The 23700-nt window shown below is 46.5% G+C and overlaps 1 protein-coding gene across 1 annotated transcript in view; it reads left to right on the top strand.

Annotated features, from left to right (window-relative positions):
• The window catches only part of SLC15A1 (solute carrier family 15 member 1), a 70638-nt gene that overhangs the window by 8978 nt on the left and 37960 nt on the right, over positions 1-23700 (top strand). The window contains exons 2-4 of the mRNA XM_025364447.1: positions 21352-21368; positions 21767-21848; positions 21953-22094. Of these exons, the coding sequence (XP_025220232.1) occupies positions 21352-21368; positions 21767-21848; positions 21953-22094 (241 nt within the window). The remainder of the gene's footprint in view (positions 1-21351; positions 21369-21766; positions 21849-21952; positions 22095-23700) is intronic.

Raw genomic sequence — 23700 nt, 5'->3', positions numbered from 1 at the left:
GCCACTGTTTCTGTTGCCTGTTGGGTGAGTGGAACTGATGCTGTCCCAGAGGCTGGTATCTGCTTCCCTTTGTGTTCTCTCCTCTTCTCTCCTTCTGGAGTCTGCTCTGAGGAAGAGTCTCTCTTCTCTCTCTCTCTCTTTTTTTTTTTTTTTTTTTTTTTTTTATTGAGATGGAGTCTCGCTCTGTAGCCCAGGCTGCAGTGCAGTGGCGCAATCTCGGTTCACTGCAAGCTCCGCCTCCCAGGTTCATGCCATTCTCCTGCCTTAGACTCCCGAGTAGCTGGGACTACAGGTGCCCGCCACTGTGCCCAGCTAATTTTTGTAATTTTAATAGAGACGGGGTTTCACCGTGGTCTCGATTTCCTGACCTCGTGATCCGCCTACCTCGCCCTCCCAAAGTGCTGGGATTACAGGCGTGAGTCACTGTGCCCGGCGGGTCTCTCTTCTCTTTAACCTGAGCATGTATTTGTGTATTTACCCTCAGCAGTCTTGCATTTAAAGTGAGCCTGACTCTTAGTTCTGAAGGAAGGGTGTTCTTCTAGACTAAAAATATCCAGGTGTAGATCAGGAAGCTAACTTGGAGAGCAAGGGTTGCTGTACTAACATCCGGGAAAATCATCTCACCTGACTACCCAGCCCCTACCTGAGGCAGGACTTAGGACTGTCCTGAGATCTTTCCTGTTTGGCCAAACAGCTTTGTGACATGTTGAACCCTGGAGCACTCTGTGGCCTGGCTCACCTTTCCCTGAAGCTGAGAGCAGGTTGCAAATCAACTGTCTGTCAGCATGTCCAAAGGTGGCTGGATCCTGGGCCCCGGAGAGATCACTTCTTCCTGAAGGAGGACGGGAATGGCGTTCAAAGATTCATGCCTGTAGTTACAGGAACAAGATGCTGAAAGTTGTAGGTAATTTACAAAACCGCGAGAGGTCAGCCATGTCAGGCCTCTGCCGCCTATGATTTTAGATAGTCATGTGTGGAAGGCTTTTTAAAAGACAGGAGGATATCTGAAGCTAAAGCAGTAAGTTGTGACTGTTGTGGTTGAATTGTTTATCCTCCAAAATGCATATATTGAAGCCCAATACCTTGGAGGGTGACCTTTCTTGGGAATAGAGTCATTGCAGATGTAATTCACTAAGATGAAGTCATACTGGGGAAGGGTGGCCCCTAATTCAATATGAGCAATGTCCTCACAAAAAGAGGAAATCTAGACTGGACATGGTGGCTCGTGCCTGTAATCTCAGTACTTTGGGAGGCCCAGGTGGGAGGATCACTTGAGACAAGAAGTTTGAGACCAGCCTGGATAACAATGCAGACCTTGTCTCTACAAAAATTTCAAAACTTAGCCGACATGGCTGCACACGCCTGTGGTCCCAGCTGCCCAAGAGGCTGAGGCGGGAGGATCCCTTGAGCCCAGGAGTTCAAGGCTGCAGTGAGCTATGATCGTGCCACTGCACTGCAGCCTGGGCAACAGAGTGAGACCTTATCTCAAAAAGAGCAACAGTATTAAAAATGAGTGAAAAGAGGAGATTTGGACACAGATTCACACACAGGGCAAACGCCACGTGAGTATGGTGGCAGAGGTGGAGGTGATGTTCTTTCAAGACTGGGAACACCAAAGATGGGCCTCAAAACACCAGAAGACAGGCATGGGACAGATTCTCCCTCGCGTCCTCCGAAGGACCCACCCTGCTGACCTCCATCTCAGACTTGCAGCCTCCAGAACTGTGAAAGACCACATTTCCATGTTGTAAGCCACGCAGTTTGAGGCACTTTGTAAGGCAGCCCTGGCAAACTCCTACACTGACCAGGAGCTGTCCCCATGCTGGAGCCATGGACACCCAAGCTGAGGGAGGAACTGTGTTAAAGAAAGGTGAAGGCAGGCTGTCCAGCACACGCCAGACGGTGCAGGGCTTGACTATGCACACAAGAGGTGCAGGCAGGGCAGCTCATGACCCACGTAGGCGGGAAGAGTGGCCCTGTGACAGCAGGGGCTGATGACAGGTGGCCCACTGCCAAGGAGCCGGGGCCAGGCTGCAGCTGAGTGGTTTCGTGTTCCATGTCTCTCTTGTGCGGGTGCTGGGCAGAAAGATCCCCCGCAACCTCACCAGAACCCTCGGAGGTCCTGAGGGAGGTGGAGCCCCTCACAGCCTTCCCATTCTCTTGTGTTCTGGAAGGACCACCAGGTGTCTGCTGAGACTCAGGTCAGCTGCAGTCAAGCCTTGGCCTGGTGGCCTGCGTGCCAGGTCCACAGGGCTAGGCTGCTGTCCACATGGCATCACGCTCGGTCACTTGATAAACCCACAGGCTCCGGCACGAGTTTCCCCACACGGTTTCTAAGTTAATTTCCTGCTCTTGGGGGTTACTGAGATTTCTTCATTCCTGGAGTCTAATACCTCCTTTGCTTTGAGCAGTGGTGCAGGAGAGAGAAGCAGGAGTTTGATGAAAGTGGCATTCGAATACCACACATCAGCACGTTCTATGTTTATGTCCCTGTTTGTTTATGGATTAGAGGAACTGCAGCACCTTCCTAGTGGGGAAGAAGGTAGCTGTGGAAAAGGAGGCCTTTTTTTGGTGGGGACGGAGTCTCCCTTTGTCACCCAGGCTGGAGTGCAGTGGTATGATCTCAGCTCACTGCAACCTCCACCTCCTGGGTTCAAGCAATTCTCAGGCCTCAACCTCTTGAGTAGCTGGGATTACAGGCATGTGGCTACATTTTGTATATTTAGTAGAGATGGGATTTCACCATGTTGGCCAGGCTGGTCTCAAGCTCCTGGCCTCAAGTGATCCACCTGCCTCGGCCTCCCAAAGTGCTGGGATTACAGGAGTGTAGCTAATTTTTGTGTATTTAGTAGAGATTGGATTTCACCATGTTGGCCAGGCTGGTCTCAAGCTCCTGGACTCAAGTGATCCCCCAACCTTGGCCTCCTAAAATGCTGGGATTACAGGTATGAGCCACCATGCCTGTCCCCGAAAAGGAGGCTATTTCTATGAAGAGCAGTTGAGGATGGGCGCAGCCTGGGTGCCAGCTATGCCTTCATGGCGGTCCCAGCAGGAGGACCCCTGGTATGGAATGCAGCCCATGCTCCAGTCACCAGCAGTGCAGCCATCAGGGACACCTTTTCTGATTGGAATGAGTGGCCCTCGCTCACTTGTCAAGCCAGGACTCCCTGGGCTGCATCCGGCCTAGAAGCCCACACTTTTCTAATCCATACCAGAATGCGGGTGGACAAGCAGAGTCCCCGAGGGTGGGAAAGGCGGCAAAACATTCAAATCCAAGAAGAAAAAAATCATCAAGCTGGGCAAGAAACAGCCTCAACAAGAGCCACTCCAGACACAAGGGCTTTGGGCTACAGGCGCTGAATTTCTTCTAAAGCTAACCTGACTCTGATGGTACAAGAGCCCATTTAAGGAAAGAAAAACACTTTTCATTGCTCGATCAAAGTTAATCCATTTTGGAAAAAAACATCAAACCAAGTGTGTGACACCAGGCACCCACATCCTTCCTGTTTCCCACCACCCCACCGCTGTCCTCAGGGCAGTCACAGTGTAGCCTGGTGTAGGTCCCACCGCTGCTTTTTGAAGTGGCACATGCTTTCTTTTCTTAACAAGAAGTGGGAGACACCTATGCTAAAAGAGGCTCTGTGACGTTTTTTTGAAGTAGAACCCCTCACTCTGCCAGGGCAGCAGTAAAGGGTCTAAAGAACCCTGAGAAAGGAGAGAGGATTTGGGAAGCCAAGGAGGCAGAGAGAGACCACATAGCACGCGGAGTTCTGAAAGGGTTCAAATGGAGACAGAAAACTAGTCATGTGGACGGACAGCTGGGGTGGAGGAGGATGGAGCTGCAGGCAGACCCTAGAGGGCCTTGAATGCCAGGCCAAGGAGCAGGGCTTCACCTGCAGGAAGGAGAGAGCATGCAAGGTTTGGGAACAAGGTTCTCCACGCAGGGAAGCTAAGCTAAGCTGGACAGGCCAGGTGGAGTACAGAGCAAAGCAGGTGACCCTGGACAGGGGCCATGCCTAGCACGCACCTCCCCGCCCCAGGCATGTTTCTGCATCAACTCACTAGCGTGGTTTCGGAGCAACAGGCCCTTCACTCTCCCTAGCTCCTGCCTGGTGCACACCATAGCAACGTCCACCTAAAAAGCACTTTGAAAGACAATATGATGCTTGTCGTGATGGCTTGTATTTGAGAAGACCACTTTGCTCTGGTCCACACCATCCTCATCCCCATGGTCTGACTTCCAGTGTGACATCATCAGGCCCTTCTACTTTGGGTCAATGTAAGTGATCCTGGAGGGGGCTCTTTCTTCTTCGATGGCCACCTCCTCACCCCTGCCAGGGGTCCCCCATGGTAAATTCTTGTCTGTGTTTTAAGTCAGTCCATTCTAAATATCCATCCACACTCAATTAAGAATCTGCCAAGTTGGCTGGGCACAGTGGCTCACACCTGTAATCCCAGCACTTTGGGAGGCCGAGGCAGGTGGATCACTAGGTCAGGAGATCAAGACCATCCTGGCTAACACAGTGAAACCCCGTCTCTACTAAAAATACAAAAAAATTAGCCGTGGTGGCGGGTGCCTGTAGTCCCAACTACTCAGGAGGCTGAAGCAGGAGAATGGTGTGAACCCAGAAGGCAGAGCTTGCAGTGAGCTGAGATTGCATCACTGCACTCCAGCCTGGGTGACAGAGCAAAACTCCGTCTCAAAACAAAACAAAACAAAAAAGAATCTGCCAAATTGTCTTCCTGCGATGCAGTGAATAAAAAAACCTCATTTTATTCATTGTAGATTCAATCTTATTAACTAACTTTCAGAGAAAGTGGTAGATTGTGTCAGTTTGTTCTTGCAGTAGTATAAATAAATACCTGAAACTGGGTAATTTATAAAGAAAGAAGGTTTAATTCACTTATGGCTCTGCAGGCTGTACAGGAAGCATGGTGCTGGCATCTGTTCACTTCTGGGGGGGCCTCAGGAAACTTACAATCATGTTGGAAGGCAAAGGAGGAGCAGGCATGTCACATGGCTGGAGTAGGAGCAAGGAGTGAGCAGGGAGGTGCTACATTCTTTTAAACAACCAGATCTCATGAGAATTCACAATTGTGAAGATACTACCAAGGGAGAGGGTGCTAAACCATTCATGAGAAACTGTCCCCATGATCCAATCTCCTCCCCCAGGCCCCACCTCCAACATTGAGCATTATATTTCAATATGAGATTTGGGCAGGGACATGCATTCAAACTATATAATTCCCCATGGCCTCCCCAAATCTCATGTCCCTCTCACATTTCAAAATAAAATCATGCCTTCCCAATAATCCCCCAAGGTCTTTTTTCTTTTTTTTTTTTGAGACGGAGTCTCGTTCTGTCACCTAGGCTGGAGTGCAGTGGCGCAATCTCTGCTCACTGCAAGCTCTGCCTCCCAGATTCACACCATTCTCCTGCCTCAGCCTCCTGAGTAGCTGGGACTACAGGTGCCTGCCACCACGCCCAGCTAATTTTTTTTGTATTTTTAGTAGAGGTGGGGTTTCACTGTGTGAGCTGGGATGGTCTCGATCTCCTGACCTTGTAATCTGCCCGCCTCAGCCTCCCAAAGTGCTAGGATTACAGGCGTGAGCCACCATGCCTGGCCATCTCCCAAAGTCTTGATTCATTCCAGCGATAACTCAGAAGTCCAAGTCCAAAGTCTCATCTGAGGCAAGGCAAGTCCTTTCCACCTATGAACCTGCACAATCAAAAACAAGTTACTTACTTCTAAGATACAATGGGAGTATAGGTGTTGGGTAAACATTCCCATTCCAAAAGGGAGAAATCGTCCACAAGCAAGGGGCTAAAGGCCCCACCCAGGTTCAGAATCCAGCAGGGCAGTCACTAAATCTTAAAGTTCCACAATAGTTTCCTGTAACCTCTGTGTCCCACGTCAAGGGCACACTGATCCAAGAAGTGGGGTGTCAGGGCCTTGGGCAGCTTTGCCCTTGTGGCTTTGCAGTGTTCCGCTCCAGAGGCTGCTCTTACATGTTGTTGAGTGCCTGTGGCTTTTCTGTGCTGAGGGTGCAAGATGTTGGTGGATCTACCATTCTGGGGTCTGGAGGATGATGGCCTTCTTCTCACAGCTCCACTAGGCAATGCCTCAATGGGGACTCTGTGTGGGGGCTCCAATCCCACCTTTCCCCTCCATACTGCCCTAGCAGAGTTTCTCTGTGAGTGCTCCACCCCTGCAGCAGGCTTCTGCCTGGACATCCAGGCTTTTCCATATATCCTCTGAAATCTATGCAGAGACTCCCAAGCCTCCTTCGGTTTTGCAGTCTGTGCACCATATGGAAGCCACCAAGGGTTATGGCTTGCATCGTCTGAAGCAGCAGCCTGGGCTGTATCTTGGGCCCTTTGAGCCAAGGCTGGAGACTAAGTGGCTGGGATGCAAGGAGCAGTGTCCTGAGGCTGCATAGGGCTGTGGGGCCCTGGACTGGCCCATGAAACCATTCTTCCCTTCTAGGCCTCCAGGCCCTGTGATGGGAGGGGTTGCCAGGAAGGTCTCTGAAATGCCTTAGAGGCCTTTCCCCCATTGTCTTGAGTGTTAGCACTTGACTCCTTCTTAGTTATGCAAATATCTCTGGCAAGTGGTTGCTCCACAGCCTGAATTCCTCTGCTGAAAAAGCATTTTCTTTATCTGCCACATAGCCAGGCTGTAAATTTTCCCAATTTTTACACTCTGCTTCCCCTTTAAACATAAGTTCCAGCTTTAAGTCATTTTATTTGCTCCCACTAATGAGCATAGGTTGTTAGATGCATCCAGGTCACATCTTGAATGCTTTGCTGCTTAGAAATTTCTTCTACCAGATATCCTAGGTCATCGCTCTTACGTTTAAAATTCCACAAATTCCTAGGGCATGGACACAATGCAGTCAAGTTCTTTGCTAAGACATGACAAAAGTGACCTTAGCTCTAGTTCCCAATAAGTTCCTCATTTCCACTTGAGACCTCTTCAGCCTGACCTTCATGGTCCATGTCACTGTTTGCATTTTGATCACAACCATTTAGACAGTTTCTAAGAAGTTCCAAACTTTCCCTCATCTTCCTGTCTTCTTCTGAGCCCTCCACACTCTTCTGACCTATGCCCATTCCAAAGCTTTTCTACATTTTCTGATCTCTTTATAGCAATGCCCCATTCCTTGCTACCACTTTTCTGTGTTGGGCCATTCTCGTATTGCTATAAGGAAACACCTGGGTAATTTATAAAGAAAAGAGATATAACTGGCTCACGGTGCTGCTGGCTGTACAAGAAGTGTGGCAGCATCTGCTTCTGGTGAGGTCTCTGGAAGCCTCAAATCATGGCAGAAGGTGAAGAAGGAGCAGGCATGTCACACGGCAAAACGAGGCGCAAGAGAGAGCAAGGGGGTAGATGCTACATATTTTATTTTCGTTTTTTAAATTATACTTTTAAGTTCTAGGGTACATGTGCACAACGTGCAGGTTTGTTACATATGTATACAAGTGCCATGTTGATTTGCTGCACCCATTAACCTGTCATTTACATTAGGTATTTCTCCTAATGCTATCCCTCCCCAAATCCCCCACCTCACAATAGGCCCCAGTGTGTGATATTCCCCACCCTGTGTTCAAGTGTTCTCATTGTTCAATTCCCACCTATGAATGAGAACATGCAGTGTTTGATTTTCTGTCCTTGTGACACTTTGCTCAGAATGATGGTTTCCAGCTTCATCTATGTCCCTACAAAGGACATGAACTCATTCTTTTTTATGGCTGCATAGTATTCCATGGTGTATATGTGCCACATTTTCTTAATCCAGTCTATCATTGATGGACATTTGGGTTGGTTCCAAGTCTTTGCTATTGTGAATAGTGCCACAATAAACATACATGTGCACGTGTCTTTATAGTAGCATGATTTATAATCCTTTGGGTATATACCCAGTAGTAGGATGGCTGGGTCAAATGGTATTTCTAGTTCTAGATCCTTGAGGAATCACCACACTGTCTTCCACAATGGTTGAACTAATTTATATTCCCACCAATAGTGTAAAAGCATTCCTATTTCCCCACATCCTCTCCAGCACCTGTTGTTTCCTGACTTTTTAATGATCACCATTCTAACTGGCGTGAGATGGTATCTCATTGTGGTTTTGATTTGCATTTCTCTGATGACCAGTGATGATGAGCATTTTTTTTCATGTGTCTGTTGGCTGCATAAATGTCTTCTTTTCAGAAGTGTCTGTTCATATCCTTTGCCCACTTTTTGATGGGGTTGTTTGTTTTTTTTTCTTGTGAATTTGTTTAAATTCTTTGTAGATTCTGGATATTAGCCCTTTGTCAGATGGGTAGATTGCAAAAATGTTCTCCCATTCTGTAGGTTGCCTGTTCACTCTGATGATAGTTTCTTTTGCTGTGCAGAAGCTGTTTAGTTTAATTAGATCCCATTTGTCTATTTTGGCTTTTGTTGTCATTGCTTTTGGTGTTTTAGTCATGAAGTCTTTGTGCATGCCTATGTCCTGAATGGTATTGCCTAGGTTTTCTTCTAGGGTTTTTATGGTTTTAGGTCTAACATTTAAGTCTTTAATCCATCTTGAATTAATTTTTGTATAAGGTGTAAGGAAGGAATCCAGTTTCAGCTTTCTACATATGGCTAGCCAGTTTTCCCAGCACCACTTATTAAATAGGGAATCCTTTCCCCATTTCTTGTTTTTGTCAGGTTTGTCAAAGATCAGATGGTTGTAGATGTGTGGTGTTATTTCCGAGGGCTCTGTTCTGTTCCATTGGTCTATATCTCTGTTTTCGTACCAGTACCATGCTGTTTTGGTTACTGTAGCCTTGTAGTATAGTTTGAATCAGGTAGCATGATGCCTTCAGCTTTGTTGTTTTTGCTTAGGATTGTCTTGGCAATGCAGGCTCTTTTTTGGTTCCATATGAACTTTAAAGTAGTTTTTTCCAATTCTGTGAAGGAAGTCATTGGTAGCTTGATGGGGATGTCATTGAATCTATAAATTACCTTGGGCAGTATGGCCATTTTCACGATATTGATTGTTCCTATCCATGAGCATGGAATGTTCTTCCATTTGTTTGTGTCCTCCTTTATTTCATTGAGCAGTGGTTTGTAGTTCTCCTTGAAGAGGTCCTTCACATCCCTTGTAAGTTGGATTCCTAGGTATTTTATTCTCTTTGAAGCAATTGTGAATGGGAGTTCACTCATGATTTGGCTCTCTGTTTATCTGTTATTGGTGTATAGGAATGCTTTTGATTTTTGCACATTGATTTTGTATCCTGAGACTTTGCTAAAGTTGCTTATCAGCTTAAGGAGATTTTGGACTGAGACGATGGGGTTTTCTAAATATACAATCATGTCATCTGCAAACAGGGACAATTTGACTTCCTCTTTTCCTAATTGAATACCCTTTCTTTCTTTCTCCTGCCTGATTGCCCTGGCCAGAACTTCCAACACTGTGTTGAATAGGAGTGGTGAGAGAGGGCATCCCTGTCTTGTGCCAGTTTTCAAAGGGAATGCTTCCAGTTTTTGCCCATTCAGTATGATATTGGCTGTGGGTTTGTCATAAATAGCTCTTATTATTTTGAGATACGTCCCATCAATACCTAGTTTATTGAGAGTTTTTAGCATGAAGGGCTGTTGAATTTTGTTGAAAGCCTTTTCTGCATCTATTGCGATAATCATGTGGTTTTTGTCTTTGGTTCTGTTTAGATGATAGGTTATGTTTATTGATTTGCATATGTTGAACCTGCCTTGCATCCCAGGGATGAAGTCAACTTGATCATGGTGGATAAGTTTTTTGATGTGCTGCTGGATTTGGTTTGCCAGTATTTTATTGAGGATTTTTGCATCGATATTCATCAGGGATATTGGTCTAAAATTCTCTTTTTTTGTGTGTGTCTCTGCCAGACTTTGGTATCAGGATGATGCAGGCCTCATAAAATGAGTTAGGAAGGATTCCCTCTTTTTCTATTATTGGGATGGTTTAAGAAGGAATGGTACCAGCTCCTCTTTGTACCTCTAGTAGAATTCGGCTGTGAATCCATCTGATCCTGGACTTTTTTTGTTGGTAAGCTATAAATTATTGCCTCAATTTCAGGGCCTGTTATTGTTCTATTCGGGGATTCAATGTCTTCCTGGTTTAGTTTTGGGAGGGTGTATGTTTCCAGGAATGTATCCATTTCTTCTAGATTTTCTAGTTTGTTTGCATAGAGGTGTTTATAGTATTCTCTGACGGTAGTTTGTATTTCTGTGGGATTGGTGGTGATATCCCCTTTATCATTTTTTATTGCATCTATTTGATTCTTCTCTCTTTTCTTCTTTATTAGTCTTGCTAGCAGGCTATTTATTTTGTTTATCTTTTTAAAAAATCGCTCTTGGATTCACTGATTTTTTGAAGGGTTTTTGCGTTGCTACCTCCTTGAGTTCTGCTTTGATCTTAGTTATTTCTTGCCTTCTAGCTTTTGAATGTGTTTGCTCTTGCTTCTCTAGTTCTTTTCATTGTGATGTTAGGGTGTCAATTTTAGATATTTCCTGCTTTCTCTTGTAGGCATTTAGTGCTATAAATTTCCCTGTACACACTGCTTTAAGTGTGTCCCAGAGATTCTGGTATGTTGTGTCTTTGTTCTCATTGGTTTCAAAGAACATCTCTCTTTCTGCCTTCATTTTGTTAATTACCCAGTAGTCATTCAGGTGTAGGTTGTTCAGTTTCCATGTAGTTGTGTGATTTCGAGTGAGTTTCTTAATCCTGAGTTCTAATTTGATTGCACTGTCATCTGAGAGACAGTTTGTTGTGATTTCTGTTCTTTTACATTTACTGAGGAGGCTTTACTTCCAACTATGTGGTCAATTTTGGAATAAGTGTGATGTGGTGCTGAGAAGAATGTATTTTCTGTTGATTTGGGGTGGAGAGTTCTGTAGATATCTATTAGGTCTGCTTGGTGCAGACCTGAGTTCAAGTCCTGGATATCCTTGTTAACCTTCTGTCTCGTTGATCTAATGTTGACAGTGGGGTGTTAAAGTCTCCCATTGTTTTTATGTGGGAAAGTCTCTTTGTAAGTCTCTAAGGACTTGCTTTATGAATCTGGGTGCTCCTGTATTGGGTGCATAAACATTTAGGATAGTTATCTCTTCTTGTTGAATTGATCCCTTTACCATTTTGTAATGACCTTGTCTCTTTTGATCTTTGTTGGTTTAAAGTCTGTTTTATCAGAGACTAGGATTGCAACCCCTGCCTTTTTTTTTTTCTTTCTGTTTGCTTGGTAGATCTTCCTTCATCCCTTTATTTTGAGCCTATGAATGTCTCTGCATATGAAATGTGTCTCCTGAATACAGCACACTGATGGGTCTTGACTCTTTATCCAATTTGCCAGTCTGTGTTTTTTAATTGGGACAATTAGCCCATTTACAGTTAAGGTTAATATTGTTATGTGTGAATTTGATCCTGTCATTATAATGTTAGCTGGTTATTTTGCCCGTTAGTTGATGCAGTTTCTCCCTAGCATGGATGGTCTTTACAATTTGGCATGGTTTTGCCGTGGCTGGTACCAGTTGTTGCTTTCCATGTTTAGTGCTTCCTTCAGGAGCTCTTGTAAGGGAAGCCTGGTGGTGACAAAATCTCTCAGCATTTGCTTGTCTGTAAAGGATTTTATTTCTCCTTCACTTATGAAGCTTAGTTTGGCTGGATATGAAATTCTGGATTGAAAAATCTTTCTTTAAGAATGTTGAATATTGGCCCCCACTCTCTTCTGGCTTGGAGAGTTTCTGCTGAGAGATCTGCTGTTAGTCTGATGGGCTTCCCTTTGTGGGTAACCTGACCTTTCTCTCTGGCTGCCCTTCACATTTTTTCCTTCATTTCAACCTTGGTGAACCTGAAAATTTTGTGTCTTGGGGTTGCTCTTCTCGAGGAGTATCTTTGTGGTGTTCTCTGTATTTCCTGAATTTGAATATTGGCCCACCTTGCTAGATTGAGGACGTTCTCCTGGATAATATCCTGAAGAGCATTTTCCAGCTTGGTTCCATTCTCCCTGTCACTTTCAGGTACACCGATCAAATGTAGATTTGGTCTTTTTACATAGTCTTACATTTCTTGGAGGCTTTGTTCATTTCTTTTACTCTTTTTTCTCTAAACTTCTCTTCTCACTTCATTTCATTAATTTAATCTTCAATCCCTGATACCCTTTCTTCCACTTGATCAAATCAGCTACTGAAGCGTGTGCGTGCATCACGTAGTTCCCTTGCAATGGTTTTCAGCTCCATTGGGTCATTTAACATCTTCTCTAAACTGTTTATTCTAGTTATCCATTCATCTACCCTTTTTTCAAGGTTTTTAGCTTCCTTGCAATGGGTTCAAACATCCTCCTTTAGCTCAGAGAAGTTTGTTATTGCTGACCTTCTGAAACCTACTTCTTTCAACTCGTCCAAGTCATTCTCTGTCCAACTTTGTACCATTGTTGGCGAGGAGCTGTGATCCTTTGGAGGAGAAGAGGAGCTCTGGTTTTTAAAATTTTCAGCTTTTCTGCTCAAGTTTCTCTCCATCTTTGTGGTTTTATCTACCTTTGGTGTTTGATGTTGGTGACCTACAGATGTAGTTTTGGTGTAGATGACCTTTTAGTTGATGTTGATGCTATTCCTTTCTGTTTGTTAGTTTTCCTTCTAACAGTCAGGTCCCTCAGCTGCAGGTCTGTCGGAGTTTGCTGGAGGTCTACTCCAGACCCTATTTACCTGGGTATCACCAGCGGAGGCTGCAGAACAGCAAATATTGCAGAACAGCAATTATTGCTGCCTGATTCTTCCTCTGGAAGCTTTGTCTCAGAGGGGCACCTGACTGTATGAGGTGTCAGTTGGACCCTACTGGGAGGTGTCTCCCAGTTAGGCTACACAGGGGTCAGGGACCCACTTGAGGAGGCAGTCTATCCATTCTCAGAGCTCAAACACCTTGCTGGGAGAACCACTGCTCTCTTCAGAGCTGTCAGACAGGGACGTTTAAGTCTGCAGAAGTTTCTGCTGCCTTTTGTTCAGTTATGCCCTGCCCCCAGAGGTGGAGTCTACAGAGGCAGGCAGGCCTTGTTGAACTGCAGTGGGCTCCACCCAGTTCGAACTTCCCAGCCACTTTGTTTACCTACTCAAGCCTCAGTAATGGTGGATGCCTCTCTCCCAGCCAGGCTGCTGCCTCACAGTTTGATCTCGGACTGCTGCGCTAGCAGTTAGCGAGGCTCCGTGGGCATGGGATCCGCTGAGCCAGGCACGGGATATAATCTCCTGGTGTGCTGTTTGCTAAGACCTTTGGAAAAGTGCAGTGTTAAGACCGGAGTGTCCCAATTTTCCCGGTACAGTCTTCCTTTGGCTAGGAAAGGGAAATCCCCTGACCCCTTGTGCTTCCCGGGTGAGGCAATGGTCCGCCCTGCTTCAGCTCGCCTTCTGTGGGCTGCACCTACTGTCCAACCAGTCCCAATGAGATGAACCATGTACCTCAGTTGGAAATGCAGAAACCAGCTGTCTTCTCTGTTGATCACGCTGGGACTTGCAGACCGGAGCTGTTCCTGTTCGGCCATCTTGGAAAGGGCAGCTATGTTGATGCTACATACTTTAAAATGACCAGATCTAAGGTCGGGTGTGGTGGCTCATGCCTATAATCCCAGCACTTTGGGAGGTCACGGTGGGTAGATCATTTGAGACCAGGAGTTCAAGACCAGGCTGGCCAACATGGTGAAACCCCACCTCTACTAAAAATACAAAAATTAGCCAGGCGTGGTGGCACATGCCTGTAGTCCCAACTACTCAGGAGGCGGATGCAGGAAAATTTCTTGAACCCGGGAGGCAGAGGTTGCAGTGAGCTGAGATTGCCCCTCTCCTGTCCAGCCTGGGTAACACAGTGAGACTCCGTCTCAAAAATAAAAATAAAATAAAATGACTGGATCTCACAAGAACTCACTGTGGCAAGGACAGTACCAAGAGGGATGGTGCTAAAGCCCCTGTGATCCAATCACCTCCCACCAGGCCCCACCTCCAGCATTGAGTATTACATTTCAATATGAGATTTTGGTGGGGACATACATACAAACTACATTGTGGATGAAGAAATGGAAGCCCAGAGGGTAAGTACCTTGATCAAGGCCACATGGCTAGGAGGAATGTCTCTACACTGTGGTTCGATATCCTGATTCCCAAAAGCCCATGTCTTTCCACTGGCTAGATGCGGGGGCAATACTGAGAAAGTTCTCTCCTTAACTGAAAAACCACTTTTGCCATTAGCAAGGCCAAACTGTGTTCTTGCAGGGACCATTGGCTTCCTGGGGCTTTTGTGGGACTGACTTTGGGAACTTTACTCCTTTACTCCTGGCTTAGGAAACCATTTTCAGAGCAAGCACCAGAGTTTAGATTCTGCCAAATCCAGCTTAAAAGCCAGGTGCTAGGTATGCACTTCTAAGCTCCAAGTAGAAAAATATAGTTTAGGAAAAAATTAATAAAGAGAGCATTTCACCAACAAACAAAATGTGGCAGGAAATTTGAGTCTTAGTTATATGTAAATAGTGATTAAAGACCTGTATTTACAGAGTTTGGGGCAAACTTCTGTGTATTAGTTTCTAATTACTGCTGTAACAAAAAACCACAAGCTTAGTGGCTTCACCCAGGTGTCTTCTTGTAGTTCTGGAAGTCAGAAGTCCAAAATGAATTTTACTGGGCTAAAATCAAAAGTCTTTTGGGGGGAACCCTCCTTGCCTTTTCCAACTTCTCCAGGCTGCCACATTCCCTGGCTTGGGGACCCCTCCCCCAACACTTGCAGTCACTCCCCTGCTTTTGACCTTTTCTGACTCTTTTTAGGGCACTTGTGATTATATTGGGTCTGCCTGGATAATCTAAGGTAAACTCTTCTTCTCAAGCCCCCAACTTAATCATGTCTGCAAGACCCTTTTGCCATAGAAGGGAACATATTCCTGAATCCCAGAGATTACCATATGGACATCTCTAGGGGACCACGATTCTGACCACCACACCTTGAAATTTCAGAAACACGTCCTCAAAGCAGTATGTGAAGCTTACAGTATTCCTTCAGTTTCACTCTTGGTCATGATAGAAAACAGTTATCCCTCTACCTGAAAGTGAGGCCTTGTCTCTTAGATCTCAGCAAAATGCCTTGTTCCTTCCAACTTCCGAAGTCTAACTCCTAGAGGTGCACTCTCGGCAGCCTTCCAGTTGCTGAGGGAGTTATTAATTTCTAGGTAATAAAACATCAAAGTTAGAGTTTCCATCCCGAAATGGTTCAAAATATGGAGCATGCTTTATATAAACAGTAGGAAATATTCACATGGATGGGAGATTTCACTGAGTTGTGGGGAAGAAGGGAGTCTCTTTTTTCTCCTGTGTTCCCTGTCCCCCACCAACCCCCAAGTCAATAATCATATAAATATATAATATACATTTATTTCATCAAATTCTTTAGCCAAAAGAAAGCAAAACCACTGCTGGGCCTAGAATAGCAAGAAGAGCCCGCATTGATTCAGCAATTGCAATGTGTTGGGTGTTAACGAACAGTCCTATGCGAAGTCCAGATTCTAAGCTGGGTTTGGCTCTGATCATAGTTCAACACAAGGGACCCCAGAGTGATACTAGAAACATTGGGCTACTCAAATATGCCTCTGAGGTTTACTAGGAGGGAACCAACGTAAACACGATTGCACCAAAGTAAACAGAATCTTGTGAGAGTTGTTACTTGAGTTCAGTCTGAAGTCTCGATGTAAACACCGCTTCTGCACTTGAGCTAAGATAGCAATCCTGTTGACACAGGTATATTAAGATAAGAAATGCTGGCCGGGCGCGGTGGCTCAAGCCTGTAATCCCAGCACTTTGGGAGGCCGAGACGGGCGGATCACGAGGTCAGGAGATCGAGACCATCCTGGCTAACACAGTGAAACCCCGTCTCTACTAAAAAAATACAAGAAAATTAGCCGGGCGAGGTGGTGGGCGCCTGTAGTCCCAGCTACTTGGGAGGCTGAGGCAGGAGAATGGCGTGAACCCGGGGGGGCGGAGCTTGCAGTGAGCCGAGATCGCGCCACTGCACTCCAGCCTGGGGCACAGAGCAAGACTCCGTCTCAAAAAAAAAAAAAAAAAAAAAAAAAAGATAAGAAATGCTGACTGCAGTGTTACACCCAGTAGACAGCTCTGGATTCTATCAAAGAAGTTAGCAACCTCTGCCCTGTAATAATAAAAGCAGTTCTCGGAATATACACTTTCAGAAAACAAAATGCCTTCTCATGATGTCTGGGTACTGAGTCTCAGATTTACACTTGCAGGGATTTCCTTTCCAGTAATTTAGTTCTGTGTATAATGATGTTAAGACCTAAGCTTTCTGAATGGCCTCTTTTCTGTAACTGTAGTATGTTTGAAGTGGAGAAAAACTTTACCACTATTATTAAGCAAATAACAGGTACAAAATATTTAGCAAAGGCAAACGGACAACTCTGGAATGGTGAAATCTTTCCCTGCAAATAAAAATCCGGGGAACACAGGAAAGGACGGTTTGTGATGAAGCCCGGGCTCTCCCTGCTGGATTTGGGTGATTTGGGTTTTCAGAGCTCGCTCCTGCTTCCCTGAAGAGGGCCAAGGATAACACGGACCTTTGTGTGACTTCACCCCTCTCGTTGGCCTTGGGAGGCAATGGTCAGGCCATATTACCCAAAGTCTAAGTAGGCGAAGCGTAATGTGGTATTGCCATGTCCTCAAGAACGCACAGCACTGCAGCAATGACGCTTTGCACTCTCAGGCTGGTTTGCACCAAGCTTGCAAAATGCAAGCTTGCCCGACCAGCCCTTCCTATTCGCTGGAGACTGGTGCTTTCCTGCCTGGTGTGAAAGATGGCCCAAGTCCACAGCGGGTGCACTGCCTCACCACGGACCTCCCAGGACACACAGGCCACGCTCGGCACAGGAGGGCTTGGTCACAGAAAGATGCTGCGGAGGACAGACACCACACATGGTAGCGTGGCACCTGGGTCCGCAGCAGCCTCCCTGATACCCTCTGGGCCTGCAAGATGAGGGGAAGGAACCGCTGCTGAAACCTGGAAGGAAAGAGTTGTGTGGGAGGGGCTGACGTCAGAGAAGCCGTGACTGTCACTAGAGGTGACGGTCTGAGGTGACCTTGCAGGGAGGGCACCAGAAAAACAAATACCCCAACGTTTCTTCCCTCCCTCTGATCTTCCCAGGGCTCCCTGTTGGCCAAACCGATAGGAGCCAGGTCGAGACCTGGGACATGGATGAGCTCCTTGCAGGTCAGGCTCGGGGCTGAAGAAGAAGGACCCTCCTGGAAGGGCTCGTGGAACCCGCGGTGCAGAGCTGGATCTGAGCGCTGTGCTCTGTGACTGATAAACGGGCCTTAGGAAACGTGTCCCACAAACACTGAATTTCCGCTCTGCGGGAAGCGGCGCAGGGGCGCGCTGAGGACTCTGAGGCAGTCGCGTCTCCCCCGTAACGGTGCACTGAGCGTTGTGGGGTTTGCAGGACTCTTCCAGCAACCCCACAGGGCCGAGGCCGTCCTCATTTGATTGTCGGACTGGCCCAAAACAGATGGGCTCACCCACCATGCAGCTGGCATGAGACGGAGGCCGGCGTGAGACTCGGCCGCAAGGCTGCCTCCATGGCCCTCGTTCTTAGTGTATTGCCCTGGAAGCAGCCCCATCCCACGACAGGTCTTGCTCGCGAGGAAACCAGGTTATTCGTGTGGAGGAATCTCTGGCCAGAACTCCAACAGGCAGGAAGAGTTGGGAACTGGGGTCCTGTGAAACCAGTACAGTGTATTTCCTGCTTAGGACAAGGACTAAAATAGCATCTAAAATGTTCTTTATTATTTTTTCTTTCCTTCTTTCCTTTTTTTCTTTTTTGAGATGGAGTCTCGCTCTGTTGTCCAAGCTGGAGTGCAGTGGCTTTATCTCAGCTCCCTGCAACCTCCGCCTCCTGAGCTCAAGCGATTCTCCTGCATCAGCCTCCTGAGTAGCTGGCCTGTACCACCACGGCCGGCTAATTTTTGTATTTTTAGTAGAGACAGGGTTTCACCATGTTGGCCAGGCTGGTCTCCAACTCCTGACCTCAAATGATCCACCCACCTTGGATGGAGGTGTGAGGTACCACGTCCGGACCTAAAATGCTCTTAAGTGGGTAAAAATGCAAGACCATCTGGTAGGAGGCCCCTGGGGCCACCCTGAGCTGCAGGAGTGGAAATAACCCCAGCACAGGCTGACGGGACCAGGAGGGAAGGCGCCTGCCCGGGAAGGGGTGGTGAAGCCTGTAGGGCCTCGTGGTCAGGGTCAGGAAGGGAGTTCCTCTGCCAGGGTTGTGGCTTTGTTTATTGTGGGATAGGGCTTTGAACTTGCACATAATGAAAATATAAGGCAGTAAATCTACAAGGAAGGGCCCCAGAGGGAAGTGGTGTGGGAGATGGAGGAGGGCACTGTGGCGGAGGCTTCAGCAGGCTGTATGGCTCCTGTATTCGATTTCTGCTCTGGATAGCTGGCATGGTCTTCCTGGCGTTTGGAGCCAGGGAAGTGATAAAACTTTCTTATGTAAACTAGCCGGGCGCGGTAGCGGGCGCCTGTAGTCCCAGCTACTTGGGAGGCTGAGGCGGGAGAATGGCGTGAACCCGGGGGGGCGGAGCTTGCAGTGAGCCGAGATCGCGCCACTGCACTCCAGCCTGGGAGACACAGTGAGACTCCGTCTCAAAAAAAAAAAAAAAAAAAAAAAAAAAAAAAAAAAAAAAAAAAAAAAACTTTCTTATGTAGAGCCATCAGGCAGCAGGACATCACAGCCTGCATGTGGTCCTCCAAGTGTAGTCTCTAGACCAGCAGCATTGACTTCATCTTGACTCTTGTTAGAGATGCAAATCTCAGGTGCAGAGAGAAGTCAGTCTTCTCAAATACCAGCCACAGTGGCAGACATTGACTTCCGGTTGAATTGCTTTTCATGTGGGCAGCTCTGCTGTAGTTTGCAACACATGGGCTGCCGTAGGGCTTTAAGGATTTAAAAATTTGTTATGGATACATAATAATTATATATATTTATGGGACACATATGATTTTTGATAGAGGCATACAATGTGTAGTGATCAAATCTGGATATTTGGAACATCCATCACCTCAAACCTTGATCATTACTTTGTGTTGAGAACATTCCAGATCTGCTATCTATTCTGTTTGTTTTTTGTTTTTTGGGTTTTTTTGTTTGTTTGTGTTTGTTTGTTTTGATAGAGCCTCACTCTGTGGCCTAGGCTGGAGTGTAGTGGTGCGATCTTGGCTCATTGCAACCTCCACCTCCCAGGTTCTAGCAATCCTTCTGCCTCAACTTCCCAAGTAACTGGGACTACAGTTGTGTGCCACCATGCCCAGCTAATTTTTGTATTTTTAGTAGAGATAGGGGTTCGCCATGTTGGCCAGGCTGGTCTCGAACTTCTGACCTCAGGTGATCCACTCACCTCGGCCTCCCAAAGTGCTGGGATTACATGTGTGAGCTACCATACCCAGACTGTATTTTGAAATATACAATAAATTTTTGTTAACTGTAGTCACCTTATTATGCTACCAAACACCAGCTCTTATTCCTTCTAGAGAACTGTGTTTTTGTATCCACTAACCTTGCTTCATCCTCCCACCTTCCCCTACCCTTCCCATCCTCTGGTAACCACCACTCTACTCACTACCTCCATGAGATCAATTTTTTAGCTCCTACATGTGAGTGAGAATATGTAATATCTATCTTTCTGTGCCTGGCCTATTTCACTTAACCTGATGTCCTCCAGTTTCATCTGTATTGCTGCAAATGACAAGATCCAATGACAACCTTCATAGAAATAGAAAAAAAAATCCTAAAATTCGTATCAACCACAAAAAGCCTCGAAAAGCCAAAGTCATCCTGAGCAAAAAGAATAGGGCTGGAGGTACCACCTGATGTCAAAATATGCTACAAAGCTGTAGGAACCAAATCAGCATGGTACTGGCATAGAAACAGACACACAGACCAGTGGAACAGAAAAGAGAACCCAGGAATAAATGCATCAATTTATAGCCAACTCATTTTTGACAAAGCTGCCAAGAACAAACCCTGGGAAAAGAACAGTCTAAAGATTAATTTTCCAGTGTAGTGATTCCCAAAGCACACTGCCTGGACCAGTGGCAACACCCACACCTGGGAGCTTGTTAGAAATGCAAGCTCAAGTGTCTCTCTCAGGCCTACAGAATCAACCCTGGGAGTGGGGCCCAGCTATCTGTTCTTGCAAGCCCTCTGGTGATTCTGAGGCTCACTCCAGTGTGAGACCCACTGCTATGGGGTCACCGATTCCTAGATTCCTAATAGAAGTGGAGCATGTTCAGGGAGCCCTGGTGACAAAGAACCCTAATATAAGGAAATCGGGGTGACTGAGGGGGAAGGGGATGGACGCCCCATGGGAAACAGCGTAGTGTGTGATAGACACGGACGAACACAGGGCAATGTGTTTGTGTAGCAGCAAAGTGAGGAGGTGTAAAGACTAGAGACAAGGGCACAGCTCAGCTCTTGCCATAATTCTGGGGAGACAGAAGAGCAGGTGCTGATGGGGTGGGGATGAGGTGCTCCTAGGATGCAGATGGCAGAGTCCACTGGGCTTGACATGCACCGGCTCCCTTGTATTCTCTGGCTGTTTCTTCCTGCTCTTCTCATTCGTTCTCCTGACATAACCCCCTACCAGTGGTAGGTATTGTATAGGACGTTGGAAGTGGGGATGTCGGTGTGATGAATGGCACGTGATTCTTCTACCTGCAGAACCTGGTCCAGAAAGAAAGCAAAAATATAAACTGCCCATCATGACAGTACAGTGATGTAGGCACATCAGAGATGATTTGGGAAGGGAATATCGGTGGCAAGACTTAAATCATGGGGCAAGCCTGGCAGGCAGGCAGGGCCCAGGCCATAGGAGGTGGCGGCTGAGTGTGCACAGTGTGTCAGGCACTCAGAAGCATTTTATATTACAGAAATTTAATCCCCACCAAAACACTTGTGAGATATCGAAGAACATGCTAGAGTGTGTGGATTGTATCCCGATGGGCAGCCTTTGAAGTGTTTCAGCAGGAAATGGTTTAGGCCTGATTCTCTGAGCCGCTGCTTCTCAATTTTGACGGCCCAGGAGAACTGCCTGAGGAGCTTCTTAAAAGAAAATACAGATGCCAGGCCCCACCTCAGATAAGAAGCGCGAGTCTGGGGCCAGGATCCCAGGGAGGGCTGGAGCTGTTTGGTGAATGGCCCCTCTGACCACCCTAAAAAGTCAGAGGCTTTGAGTTTAGACACAGCAAAAAGTACTGTAATGGCTTGACTTTAATATTGGGATTCTGTTTTTCTTTTAGGAATGTCGAAATCACCGGTGAGTACCCTTTTTTCTTCTCTACATATCTTCATCTTGTAAATTTTATCATCTGTTTTACCCCTAAGGGTTCATTCACCTAACAGATCTGTAGTGTACATCTAGAACCAGTGAGGGTGTGATCCTGGATTTCCATGTGAGATGTCCTCTCCCGAGGAAATGCTGTGGATCATCCTCCTCAGACTAACAATGCCACTGGATGCTTTATTTCACTGCTGTCTCTATGTGGAAAGATTAGTGTAGGGAATAAAGTGATTGAATTCTAGTTTCCTGCTCTAGACAGTCACTGGTAAGTTACTGAATCTGCATTGACTGCCTTTCATGCCACTGGTGCTCCTTTGTGGCTATGGACAAGTGAGTGGTGTATTTCAACCCTGTGCTTATTTCTTTCTTGTCAGGGTTGCTTTGGCTATCCCCTGAGCATCTTCTTCATTGTGGCCAATGAGTTTTGCGAAAGATTTTCCTACTATGGAATGCGAGGTAACTGTATTGGCTGCTTCTCACCCTTTGGGGAAGAGTGGGAGTGGCCGTAACAGTCCTAACTTTGCTTCCCCCCTCCTCTTCCACCTGCCCTCTGCAAAAAGGAATCCTGATTCTGTACTTCACAAATTTCTTCAGCTGGGATGATAACATGTCCACCGCCATCTACCATACGTTTGTGGCTCTGTGCTACCTGACGCCAATTCTTGGAGCTCTTATCGCTGACTCGTGGCTTGGAAAGTTCAAGTGAGTGGCTGGAAATTTCTTGTTCACAAACAAGCCAAAAAGTAAATGTAGGTTTTGTAGCTGGGAATGGTGGAATCTGGGAATGATGAATCAAAGAACATAAACTCTTAGGAGAGGTGGGTGTGGTATGGTGCACACCTGTAATCCCAGCACTTTGAGAGGCTGAGGCAGGAGTTTGAGACCAGCCTGGGCAACACGGTGAGACCCCATCTCTACCAAAAATAAAGAAATTAGCCAGGCACAGTGGCGTACACCTGTGGCCCCAGCTATTTGGGAGGCTGAGGTGGGAGGATCCACTTGAGTCCCGGAGGTCAAGGCTGCAGTGAGCTGTGATCACATCACTGCACTCCAGCCTGGATGACAGAACAAGACCCTGTTTCAAAAACAAATTAAAAACAAAAGCACACCCTTAGGAGAGCATTTACAGCTCTGTTTCTGCTCAGTATCGTGTCCCTAGAGCCTAACACAGTGCCTGACATTCAGTGACTGCAAGCAGCATCTATAGGTTTTTGTTTTTCCCTAATCCAAACAAATGTCACATCTTTGTCTCATCTTGACATAGTAGCAGGGATACTGTTTATTGTTAGCGATTTGTGAGGCATGGAGTTAAGGTCTGGGGAAACGAAGAAACTCTCTAAAATACTCCCTGGCTGCTGAGGGGCTAACGCTGCTGAGGTCAGGTGATGTGAGGTCACTAAGGAGAGAAGTCACCCAGCCCTCCAGGAAGGGCTCCACGAGCACACCCAGTGGCATGTTGTCAGGAAAGTTTTCCCGGAACTGAATGAAGAAGGAAGTGTAGAGGCTTTTCCAGGACAAAGGAATGTCATGGGCTGTCTTAGTCCGCTTGTGTTGCTATAAAGGAATACCCGAGGCTGGGGAATTTATAAAGGAAAAAGGTATATTTGGTTGACAGTTCTGCTGGCTGGAAGACCAAGCATCTGGTGAAAGCCTCAGGCTGCTTCCATTCATGGCGGAAGGTAAAGGAGAGCTGGCAAGTGCAGAGATCACATGGCCAGAGGGGAAGCAAGAGAGAAAGAGGAGAGAAGTGTCAGGCTCTTTTCAACAACCAGCTCTTACAGGAACTCACTCATGACCATGAGGACAGCACCAAGCCATTCATGAGGGATCTGCCCCGGTGTCCCAAACACCTCCCACCAGGCCCCGCTTCCAACACTGGGATTACATTTCAGCTTGAGGTTTGCAGAGACAGGCATCCAAACTGTAGCATGGGCAGAAGAAAGAATAAGCACTACCTCCAACGAATTCTACAAAAATTATCAAAGGTCTACTTCCTGGTCGAATATCATTACCAATCAGAAGATAAGTAATTCTTACTGTTTAAAAATATAAATATGAATTCCTTAGGTAAAATAAAACATAGAGTCTTTCAAATACTTGAAAGATAAAGTAGATCTTTCCCCTCTCCTGGCCCTCTGGCCAAAATTTTGTTAATTTTTTTTTTTTTTTTTTTTTTTTTTTTGAGTCGGAGTCTTGCTCTGTCACCCAGGCTGGAGTGCAGTGGCACAGTCATGGCTCACTGTAGCCTCGACCTCGTGGACTCAAGTGATCCTCCCACCTCAGCCTCCCGAGCAGCTGGGACCACAGG

The sequence above is a fragment of the Theropithecus gelada genome, chromosome 17 (genome assembly GCF_003255815.1).
Source record: "Theropithecus gelada isolate Dixy chromosome 17, Tgel_1.0, whole genome shotgun sequence".
NCBI classification, from domain to species: Eukaryota; Metazoa; Chordata; class Mammalia; order Primates; family Cercopithecidae; genus Theropithecus; species Theropithecus gelada.
Note: the sequence above shows the minus strand (reverse complement) of the source record. Positions and strands in the feature narration are given on the sequence as shown.